This window comes from Sprattus sprattus, assembly GCF_963457725.1.
Source record: "Sprattus sprattus genome assembly, chromosome: 12".
Taxonomy (NCBI): domain Eukaryota; kingdom Metazoa; phylum Chordata; class Actinopteri; order Clupeiformes; family Clupeidae; genus Sprattus; species Sprattus sprattus.
The window spans coordinates 26,995,653-27,008,379 of record NC_137910.1 but is presented as its reverse complement, the minus strand read 5'-3'; the positions used below and the strand labels follow the sequence as shown (position 1 = coordinate 27,008,379).

The following is a 12,727-nucleotide window of genomic DNA, read 5'->3' as shown; positions in this document are numbered from 1 at the left end:
CTACCCTGATATTATTTTTGCCAGTTATCACAATCACATAGGCAGCAGACACTGACTGCATCATTTCTCCATCTAGGTCTGGGACTGATTACCTATCGATCTGATCTGTAACTAACAAAGAATTTACAGCCCCAGGCTTGGCAGGGATCAATACAGAATTGAGCGTGCAGAGCAGTGTTCTACACGTATATTCACATATGAACACACACACTTACAAATTCATAAAACAGAGCATACAAATCTGACTGAATTTTTAAAGCACTATTTTGAAATCAACAACAACAAAAAAATGAATAAAATGTGTCAACTGGGGGCTGGAATGGGAGGATTGATCACATAAATAGGCTTCTATATTTAGTCCGCCCTGATGATGGGTATGTGAGCCACAGCTTTAGAGGACAGGAAGGCTGGTCTAACGTCCACATCACATTTACCTCTGGCACCCTTCATACAGCACTGCCATCTTTAAAAATACACCTCCTTACACAAGTCTCAATGGGTGTTGGTTCAAACGGAAAGTAAAGAAGCATTCTCATCAGATAGGATCTGTGAAGCTGTTTTCCTTCTGTCTCCACCGTCGGAGGTGAATATTCTGTGTTTTTGCCAGTGATGCACAAGGGCCACTGTAGTCACAAACCCCCCGCACCGACAGGACCTAAAAATACATCTCCAAACTAGGGCCTAGAGCGAAGACTCTAACAGAGCAAGAATTAGCCCTCTACAGAGTTGACTATGCTTCAAGCACATGAGCTAGACAAGAAGCAGCACAAAGGAAGAGAGCAAATGTTGTCCAATAGTACCTTTCTATGAACGCACTTCAGGCATAACACATCTTAGTCCGTTTATGTCTCATATATATATATTACTCTTACAATAATGGCCGTTTAATTGATTCATATTCCCAAAGTATCACATCTCTAAATCACTTTTCTTAAGTTACAGCAGTACTGGGAACTAATCTGTCTGATCCACCATCCTCTAATTGGACATAAGGTATTAGCCACCTCGCGACTTGTGTGATGATGTAAATGGTCCACTCAGCTACTGCAGTCCTCAGTGCACCTCATGTAGGCCACAGTAACTTTCTATATGCTCTGTGATATAGTAAAGAGTGATGTAATATAACGTCCCAAAAAAGAGAGAGAGAGGGAGAGAGGTAGAGACAGAGAGAGAGAGACAGAGAGAGAGAGAGAGAGGGAGAGACGTAGAGACAGAGAGAGAGAGAGAGAGGGAGAGAGAGGGAGAGAGAGAGAGAGAGAGAGGGAGAGAGAGGGAGAGAAAGAGAGAGACCTGTAAACCTGCAGACCCCTGTGTGACCAGACAGTGTGTGCGTGCGTGCAGGCGTCAGGCGTCAGGCGTCAGGCTCCTGGAGTTGAAGTGGGAGCTGGGGAACTAATAAGGGCTGCAGCTCCACACTCAGCAGGGAACCCTGTGACCCAGCAGCAGCCCCGCCGGCCAGCACCGAATTACGCGCTCCAGAAACTCTCCTCCATCATTAGCATCAACAGCAGTGAATGAGACCGACAGTGGAACCAAGAGAGGATCCCAGCCTTAAAACATCCACCACTTTAAAGAGATTGAGCAAGTGATAAAGCACAATGGTTGGAGATGATTCTAGTGGGATGTTTTACTGAGCCTACTTTAAAAAAAGAGTCTGTTATGCTATGGCAGTGCTCTATTATGCTCCGGTTCACTGGCGGGCTCAGAGATGGCCTTGGATGGCTTCACTCAAAGTTAATCTATAGCAGAGGACCAACAGCGCATTGCATATGTCACATTCCATTCATGCTACTTTACTGTCCACAGAGTCGTGGAATGTTTGCGTGACCAATGCGTGTGTCAGTTTCAGTTCATCCTGCAGCAGGCGGTGACATAATCCTTTGGGAATGACCGATACACACCAGCTAGGCGCCGATCTCCAAGAGCCGCCACCCTGTGAAGATACAGGCTTGCCATTACTCCGATAAGCTTTATTGAAGCATCTTAAAAGCACATAAAGCCCTGCAGCAGGACTCTGTCAATGATGTATCGGACTACAAACACACTGTGAACACTTAGCAAACAGCGCCTCGGAGCTCAGATGACGCCTATGCCCAGCAATTTGTAATTCCCGACAACTGACACATTTTAGGCCAAACGAAAAAAATCCCAAGCCTGGTCATCTGTTTGATTCCAGGCACTTGTGTTTCATAGAGGGGTTTCAGAGCCAGCCTGACAGATGCTGCTACTGGTGCTGCTGCTGCCATTGCTACTGCTGCCATTGCTACTGCTGCTGGTGGTGATGCTGCTGCTGCAAACTCCAAGCAGAGGACTCACCAGAACGCTGTCAAATATATTGTGCATGGCAGACAAGGATATAGAGCCAGCGGCAGCGGGCTCAAGGTCTGCCCTACCAGCTGTTGGGTTGGCATGCCAAGGACACAAGCTCATCGGCAGGTCAGTGTTTTATCTCTGCAATAAATGTAATACTTTAATACCCCAAATCAGTTCAGGAGGCACCATGGAGCAAAGCACAGGAGCCCAGAAGCATGATAGCTTGACTGGCTAAACCAGCACGTTCAAACTGAAAACCGTAAAAACAGGAAAAGAGTAGAAAAACACTCACAGAATAATCAGCCCTGGTAATCTCAAATAAACTAATAACAGTGAAATAGCACACTGATCACACACTGTAATAGAATGCAGAGGTTGATTTAATGCTTCACACTGATTTAATGCACAACATGTGTGTCTGCCATTTCGAGACATAACTGCATATCTCCGTTCTGGAGCATGGATTAGATAGGATATACTGCCGTACGCGACAGTGAATCAAATCTGAACTCAATGCTTACCCTCACCATTAATCGATTTATAGAAGCTTCATTAGTGTTCCATATTTCACAACACTGTCGTAAAAAAATAAATCCTGTGGACTGAGGTAGGACAGACGTGCGGCGCTTGGCCTAGTGGAGCGTCCCGCAGATGAGGTGACCCTGACATCTATTAGCGCATGTAATGGGTTTATCTGTTAAGAGGCTCGTTCTTGCACAGAAGTGCACTAAAGCTGCACTAAGAGGTAGAGATACACGCCAGAGTGAAAGTGACTGCCCTGCTTGATCCCTGCCACAACCCTGGTGGCACACACACTCACACACACACACACACACACACACACACACACAGTGCCTACATCATGAATGCCCAGCTTGATCCCTGCCTCAACCCTGGTGGCACACACAATCACACACACACACACACACACACACACACACAGTGCCTACATCATGAATGCCCAGCTTGATCCCTGCCTCAACCCTGGTGGCACACACACACACACACACACACACACACACACACACACACACACACACACACACACACACAGTGCCTACATCATGACAGCCCAGGTCCTGCCCTTTCACTGTAAACAAGACGTTGACCACCCAAAAAACAGGAAGAGGGCGATTATTTCTACAGGATACACAGGGCAGTGTGAAAAAGCATTCTTTGAGTTGGGTTAAATTCCTCTGCGGTTATTTGCGTGGCTTTAGCAACCGGTGCAAACTCTAGGAATGAGATAAACATAGAGAAAGAGAGCACCTGGTTTTAATACAACCTAAGGACAAACAGGAGAGATATCAGCCATATCTTTATCCCTCCACTCTTCTCCACAGCAGTGAGAATTACAAATTCAGAGGAAGGGATTAAGTGTCTCTCCACCACAGCGAGGGTCTGGGAATTCAGAAGCATCTGGTGGACTTTGTAGATAGGGCACTACAAACAAGACGGCAGCCAGGTGAACTCCTCATGGGCTCAATCAGAGCTAAACATACAATCTTATTTGGAACTGAGCAAATATTTTTTGTAGAAGATATAATAAACTGCTTCTTGTATGCAGGTTTCAATTGCCGTGGCTGCTTTGTTCAAAAGAATTAATTGATTTATTCGTCTTTTCAGGGAAAGCTAAAAGCAGGAGTGCAGGTGGAGGATAAAAACAAGTTGGGGAATTGCTGCTTTCAAACCCCCTGTGGGCAAAGATGTTTGCCTTCTCTAACACCCACCCCCCCTCTCTCACTCTCACTCTCACTCACACTCATACTCTGTTGCTGGGGCTCTATGATGTACAGCAGGTGGTGGGAGGCACACATTAACATACCTTTGAGATGTTGCTGGACCTGCTTGCAGAATGACCGAGAGGCTTCTCATTCTGGAAAAGAAACAGATTGAAGGGGAAGATTTAGATCCACTATTAAACATACGTCAACAACTAGCAGAAACAAACAAAACATTTTATCATATTTACCATAAAGGTGTATGTCTATTCTTTATTAAGACATTATTCCATGAAAAGGTGGAGACTAAACCCTTTACATTTCTAATCTAGTCCCCAGTGTTTTTGACATCCTCCCATCCAGCTTAACAGAAGTGCTGCAGCATTAATATAACGCAATGGATTGTCTGTTACTCTGTTAGAATGATTATGAAAATATGCGACTTTGGCATACCTCCAGCAACCCAGTTGTACCTAAATACCACTGTATTTGTCTTAGCATAAACACTGTTTGACTTTCAGGTCCTCAGTTTGTGTGCAGACGGGTTAACATTTACTTAAGCCTGTGTGTGTGCACACAAAGTTAACATTTATTCGAACTTCTGCCGCTTCACCAAAGGGTAAACCAAGGCCAGTATTTCTGTGGCTGCAAACCAAATGATTTTCAGCTGCTTAAACTACAGATGAACCCAAACTTAAGAGGAAACCCTGTCATAAAAAACTCAATCCAAAACAAATAAACAGAAACTGTAAAAATGTTACATACACTTGAGGGACAACCTACAGAGCCCTTCACATTCATCTACCCTGGCCGGCGAGTGGGGTTATTAAATCATCATAAAGCCATTTTCTGCTCATTTCACATCTCTAATGTCTCGAAGCCCAGAATAAGACTTGAGAAGAACCATCAATCATTCTTATCTTATGGCTGGTCTGGGCCAAACTGCATATTTTTGGAATCCTAAAAAATGACTCTAATTTGTCTGGATTATAAAGACTGAAGAGTGAAGAGTTCAAAACATGTACACCGTTTACTCTTCATACAGCACATAATCAATGTTACACATTGGTTAGAAATGTGGAGAAATAAAGGTAAGGATGTCAAAACTATAATTAAGAGTTTCATGCAACCTGCTCTTGGGGGTGGCCACCTTTACGTACATTTTTCAGAAATACACATAGAAACGCCTACATCTGGCAAAGCCTACAGTTGACCATTACGGCCTATGGTTTGGTCATGTCCACCGCTCGCGCGCTCACACACACGTTCTACCAACTGTATATTGGATTGTTAGTCCTGAGACTTGGCTATTTAGTGCTAAAATACAATGTTGTTAAGCTAGTAGCTACCAAGTCTGTCCACACTTAGGCTAATTTGTTTACTTCAAACGGCGATAGATGATAAATTACGGTCAACTAATGACTGTTTATCATACTAGCGTGACCTACCCTCTAGGTGTGTGTCGTTATTTCAGTGTGCCCTTTTGTTTAGCCAATTGATCCCTAATCTTGATCGGATCTGTCGGATAACAAAGGGAGAACGCTTATTTGTTACCTCCCCACTCGTCTGCATGTCTGCCTGAGCTACAATTTGCGCTGTGTCTTGCCAAAGAGCAACTCACAGCTGCCTATACCAATGCGTGAATGAAACACAACTACGGAGTTACAGCTAATGGGTTGCGATGGCGGTCTGAGGGAACAAGATGTATGCATGAAAAATCATCCCTTTCCATTAATTGTGATGTTAGGACATTTAAGCAATATAGTGCGAGTGGGGTAGGTAAGGGATATACCTACGGGTGGTGTTCGGCCGTAGCCACCGAGGGCGGAGGCCGAGTGGCGTAGGCAACAACACCCGTGGGAATATCCCTTACCTACCCCACTCGCAGGAGTAGCCTACTATATTGCTTTTATGAAACAATTCTATAGTCAACCAATTAACATTTCAACACGAAGTTATTGATTCAATTTTTTTTATTTCGTCTTTGTTTCTCCACAAAAAAAAAAAAGTTCCATTGTCAACGTCTTGGTTTGGAATTATACATTTTTTTTAATTAAAGGTTATCATCAATGCGGAGTGATTTATTATTAGCTGTGAAAAGTCCGAGTTGGGTTGTTCTAGGATAATCCAACTCATGGAACGTCTCTCGTCCAATCAGAAGCAGTTAAATAACACGATAGAACCAAATTATTCTATGTTTAAAATACAGTTTTTTTTTATTATGTAAAGTTGGGTGGGCACGAGTCCACCCTGAGTCAATGGGCATGACGCCAATGGCTGTATCCTAGTGTAGAGCAAGACGATTTTTTTTTTGTTTAAATATAACTATTTATATTTAAATGAGAGGAAGACTTATTTTGCTATTCGACAATAAACTCGAACTTTACCTGAAAAATAAATCAGGTTTTTTCCATTTTGAGAATAATGTCCAATTGTCGAAAATAAAGTCAACTCCTACATCAAAACAAGTTAGGAGAGCGACTGCCCGCTGCCAGAGTGTAGCCTATACATCCAAGGAGTGTGTGAAGGTGAGTTTCTGACGTGGTGCAACTGAACTCTCGAAAGAAGCTGTGTCATATCAGTATCGTAAAGCCTATTCCTTTATGCTAAAGCTTGAAATCACCAGCCTAGCAGAATTTAAGTTGTCAACCTAGCGGGCCATTTCGACTTAATTCTCACAATTTTTACTTTATTCTCGACATGGTCCTTCAACTTTATTCTCGATATTTCCACTTTCTTGCAAATGCAATATTAAGTTTCTGAGTAACTTCGAACTTAAAGGCTCAGATAGCCAATAGTAAACCTGAAAGGCTATAACAGGCCTTTTGAAAATTAACCTGAGAAACAACTTGGCACATCTGTACACACTTGTATAGAGATTGGAAGACACTGTCATAAAGATGAGAGCTCTAAATTACACGGGGATACCATGGTTCTAAATGTGAGCTGAATGTCTTTTAAATGGGAATCATCTTGTCCTGTACTGGTTCATTGTGTTACTGCCATATCTCTCTGCTGCCAGACCCTGTCCACACTCCTGGTGAGTGGGTGTCTGTGGTGAAGCACTGAGAGAGAGAGAGAGAGAGAGAGAGAGAGAGAGAGAGAGAGAGAGAGAAGCTTTTCCTCTCTAATTACTGCACTGCCTTACTTTTGTCTCGGGCTGCTCAGGGTTACCATAGCAACATGTCTGATGGAGGATGGTGCTTTATGTTGGATATCTCTCTCTCCATTATCAGAGGGGGTTTTAACCACAAGAAGTAGCACCTAACCAGGCAGGGCAAATCTGTGCACTCACACACATGTTCGCTCGCGCACGCAGCCAGCCACACACACACACACACACACACACACACACACACACACACACACTTTCTATTGGGGAAGTACACTCAATAAACTCAAATTCAACTGTAATGCCTAAAGCCATTAGACAGTTGACTAAATGCTACTTAAATTATAAACACAGCACGCATTATTTGATTCCCTTCATACAAAACCCTCTTTTTGGAGCAGCAGAATGATTACATTTCTGTTCATATTTGAGAATCTGGACTGGACTTAAAGACCCATCTGTCCATTACGCAAAATAAAACTTTCAACACAGTGATTAATCAAATGTGTTTTTCATGCTGAGGATCCTATCTTCTTTGTGAATTCAGCACATCGACTTGTACCCCGTGTGCAAATGACTCATGACTTATGAAAACCCATCTTCAGGATCAGCTAAGAATACTAATGTCTCTGTATAGTTGATTATCAAAGGATAATGGAACTGACTTGAAGCCAACACAAAGTAAGCTGAATTACTTTAATTAACCCTGCATCAAGAAAGAGAAATGGCACTGGCGTTGACAAAGTGAACAGAATAAACAATGCCTCAGACAGAAGCAGTGCACATGGCGTGGCACCAGTGCAGATTGCTGTCTGATTCATGTTTGTCCTGTGTGTCCGTGGTGTGTCATCATCATGAGAGTGGCTCTGAGTGATCTGGTGTTCAGAGCACTGCCTGCGCAGTCACGCATATCTCCTTCTGCCTTTCATCACCACAATGGCAATCAGTGGCTTTACAGGATCACCAGCCAGTTGCCAGTGCTTTCATCATCTAACATGCAAGATTGTGAAAATGGCAGTAACATTCATCACAACAAATTTCTCAAAAAACAACCAAATGCTTAAAAACAAACCAAACACTCAACCATCATTTTAGAAGCCTTGAGAATGCTGCCATGTTAACGATATCCTGGGAGGATTTCTCACCAGGTAAACTCAAGGACTGGTTGTTCAAATCCTTTAAAGCAACTGGTGTTGCCAAATGAGAACCACACCAGAAAAGACTAGAGACAACTCATCATCTGGCCTACAGATGTAATATTTACAATTCAACATTCTCCAAGGAAAAATGTGTACCCATTTCAGGGTAGGAGAACGTTTTCTTGAAATTTGAAATTTCTAGATATTTGTTTTTCTCAAAAACTTGTATACTAACTAGAACCTGTTCAACATAGCCACTTCAGTCCACTGTAACTCCCTGGAAGATCATATATTAAGCAGTCCCTCCAGGATTGCGTGGTTAAAATTGCTGTGATTTTGATTTCAATAAAGTCAATTGCAAGTAATGCAGAAATTCCATGCCTTTCCGTTTTTTTTATGGAAATAACTGCAACCCACAATTGGGTGAACACGCAAGATTGCAAAATCCTGTAGGTACTGATAAAGGCTGAATTTAAGGACTTTTTTGACACCACTATGTGGTTCCCACACAGAAAGCAAGTAAAAACACTTTCCAAGTTTTTAATAGCATCTGAGAGGTTTCTATCCCACTGTCAGGTCAAGAGCAGTCAGTGTGCAGCCCTCTTCCCTTTGGGAGGTGCCCCGTCTACACGGGAGATAAGAGGAAACCTCCAGTGCCTCTAAACTCTTCACAACAGGCACACACAAAACCCAGCCAAAGAGCAGCATGCCGCAGCCTCAGGAGGCTTCAAGTGACCCAAACACAGACAGAGAGAGAGAGAGAGAGAGAGAGAGAGAGAGAGACAGAGCGCAAAGGTAACAGCTAGCATAGAATGCACCACTCAAAAACACATCTGACTTTCCCAGGTAGAGGCAGATATGAGCAGAATTTCAGTGCAATAAATTGTATCATGGTGGGTTTTTAATTATTGACCTTGGTTTGGGCAGACAGAGGCTTCTGCAAATCAAACAGCAGTGGCTGATGCCAAAAGACAAAAGTCCAGAACTCTCTGCAGCCTTGATACTAAGAACCTCTGAATGTTGACATTCATCGGTCTTGAGCACACAAACATAGGTTTATCGCTTCTAGTTAACAGACAGCATTCAGCTTCCGCAATTTCATCGCAACCTTTCATGATTTTCTTTTCATGATATTTCAGAACAGAACAGCATTCAACTAAGATGTTTTGCTTACCGAAATCTATCTAACATATATATCTAAAATATATATATAAACGGCAAACCTATTCACAATGCAACAGGTAAAAACATGGCTGTATAAAAATATTCAAGTCATTTATGATGTGTGAATGAGGCTTTTCCAAGAGGGGGACATCACTGATATGTGCCCTCAATTTAGCGTCAGTCAGAAATGGAATAATGAACCAGTATACAAGGTTGCCATAAGTGCTTTCGAAATATAATGAGGCTGCAAATACATGGGTAGTCCTTGAGAATAATAGGACAGAATGATTGAACTAGAATAGAGCATTGGGTACAGACGGCCAGGCAGCACGAGCACACAGAACATACAGAACACCGCCTTTCTCTCAGTCTCTCAGAGTGTACAGAGGGCGGCCATTTTTCAGTACTGCACAGATTTCAAAAGACACATCAACGTCTAGCTTACGAGCTACAGCTGTTTGAAAAAGCCACAAACATTTCACTGGATTCTGTAGCTTGCCTTGTCAGCAGGCTGGCAGGCAGTTGAAAAGGAGAACCAATTCTCCTGAGTGATGCCTGCTGACATGCAAAAGCTGCAGGCTTTGAACAGTACTGTAGGGCCTTATTCTAACAGATCTCACGTCTGCTATTACAAGAGCAGTTCAATACATAACAGCTAACTCTGACTCTGATGATACCTGATGCCCTAAGAGCTGCATGAACTAGACTTGTGTCACCCACCTGCCCAGCTATAGTATATCTATAGACTCAGTCCTTAACCCATGTTCTGCTGAGCAACAAAAGATGGAGGTATATTTCAGTAAGCATTGCAGCACTTGCGCGACACTGGGACAATGAACAAGCTACATGGGAATAGGATGGCTTATGGTTGTATGGTTAAATGTGAGTTCCAGACCTAAACCTCCTGAGACTGCAGCCTCCATCCTCAGTCTGTACTCTCCATGGACCAGGCAAATTGAGTTAAGCAGAGGCTTCAAGGTGAGCCTAAATAGCATGTCAAATGACATGTTAGTAGTACACACAGCAGAGCAATCCAAGGCTGCTGTCTGAGTGGCATACTCACAAACAGCCACACACACACACATCCCAAACACACAACTGGTGTGAAATCTTGGTGTGACACAAGTTCCTGACACATCACACAGAGCGTGCTAGGCCCGCTTCTCCACGGAGGTTAGTTAGAGCTCTTTTCTCTGTGGTTGGTGGCTGTGAGGAGCTGAGCTTATGGGCACCTCATGCAGAGAACTGGCCCATCCCTCGGAAAGAGTTCAAGCCATCAGCAGCTCTGACTGTGCAGGCATCCAGCACAGATCACATCTGCAAAGGCCTTGGCCTTTCAGAAGGACTGGCTACCCCATTGAGACCTCAGTCACTCTGGGCACCTTTCTGACACTATCTCAGCTAGAGTGTGTGGGTGTGACTAGCCATCAGAGCTGAAGGCCAATAAGAGAAAAGTCTTTCTCTTCAGACTGAGGGAAAGTGCTCCTTCAACATCAGTACAGAGGAAATTGAATGTTTGGGGTTCTTTTTTCCTTTGGTTTGAAGAAGCTCTGAATAAACTGGTCACAAGAATCCAGGGACTGCCTATTGGGAAGATTGGCAGAGAGGACAGTAATATGGTGTTTTCCTATACGCAGGCTTGGCTATGTAACACAATCAGACAAAAGTGCTGCTTCGAAAAGTAAATGCATGAAATAATTCAACCTCATCACCCAGCCTTCCGTTGGGCTTTGGTAGAGAGACACATGTGTGGGTCACATCCCATCAAATAAGAGAACTATCAAGTACCATGCCACAATTCATGACAGATCCCAGAAGCCACCATGTCGCTAACAACTCAACGCCTCAACAAAGCAATCCCAGGAGTGATACAGGTAAGAGAGCAGGACCAACTGTGAGATTTCATCAATCTTATACATTTATTGCTGGCATTCATAAATGTACGTATGGGTTTGGCACCAGTGTCACACTGAATCATTTCATGCTGCATTCCTATTGATTGGTTAGTAGACGTAAGTTGTAGCAGCAGTCACATTGTGAGATTCCTGGCACTGTCAGAATTTAGCCTGAGGATATCTGTGACAAGACTGTCAATGGCCATCTTTGAACCTCTCTCACAGTGTGATGTAGGATGACAACGTTTTGGAGCCATGAGCAAAGATATCCCCATGTTTCTTTCGTCTGGGACATCCTAAAACCGCACAGTGTATACCTGCATAAGGTGTCTGCTCATTCATAGAGACCACCAAGTTTGTTCTGCTAATAATCATGTGTGCAAGAAGACACACACTGGCATCTGTACCTGCCAAAAGCTGTGAAAGAACCTACGACTTTCTCAGCAGTACTTCCTGTGAATGTGAGTGCATGTTAATATAAGTATGTTTGCATCGGAGGGGGTTAATAAGTCATCTGATGTGACTTTGACAGACGTGTTGATGTGTACACTTTACAACCAGCTGTGAAATTATGTTTCCCAGTGTCGAGAGAGATAACAGAAAATTAATGTTAATGAGGACAGATTGAGAAGAGACCGAAACAGGAATTCACTCGTTCAAAGCGTCACGTTAAGAGGTGCTGAAACAGACTGCCAGTGAAGACAGTGGGTCACAGATCACGGTCCCCCCCCCCCCCCCCCCCCCCCCCCCCCCCCCCCCCCCCCCACACACACACACACACCCAAACATGCGCGTCTCCATTCACAGCCTCACCCATGAGCTTATCAGTCAGGGAGATGACTCTGAGGGCTGCTGATAACGGCAGCCCTCTGCTCCGTCTGGAGGACAGACGAGGACACATGGAGATAGTGTGGGCAACCAACCCCGCCGAATGGAGGAGCTGGTAGTCATGCAGTCTCTCTGCTTATCATTCTGGGAACTAGGCAAGGGTGCAGTGATGATACGTTACAGCCATGCTTACCTCCCCCCTCACAGTTACTCTACAGACTATGACATTCAAAAAAACAACTCACTGCTTCACTGCCTACATCTGGCATCTCTGATGGGCTCATAGTCATGACATGCCATTAACTGTAACAGGGAGTCCATCCCGAGCCATCTCTGGTTTGTCAAACTCTCAGGGGGAGTATGGCGGGGAAGGCAGGGAGGAAATGTATAACTCATTTCAAGCAAAATTCAGCATGAAAACATGAAAAGAGGAACGTCTCCACAGAAAATGAGTGTTTGCCTTTTCTTGGGCGGTATGTTTGGAGGCCTGGTCTCAGTGCCCCAAAACAGTCACGCAGCTTTCCAGCCTAATGCAGTGCAATACTATATTTCACC

At 43.8% G+C, this 12,727-nt stretch overlaps 1 protein-coding gene across 2 annotated transcripts in view; it reads right to left on the bottom strand.

Annotated features, from left to right (window-relative positions):
• marchf8 (membrane-associated ring finger (C3HC4) 8) overlaps positions 1-12,727 on the bottom strand; it is a 59,964-nt gene that overhangs the window by 14,704 nt on the left and 32,533 nt on the right. For both annotated transcript variants that reach the window (XM_080849281.1, XM_080849280.1), the window contains exon 3: positions 4,139-4,189. In XM_080849281.1, coding sequence (XP_080705407.1) covers positions 4,139-4,189 — 51 coding nt within the window. The remainder of the gene's footprint in view (positions 1-4,138; positions 4,190-12,727) is intronic.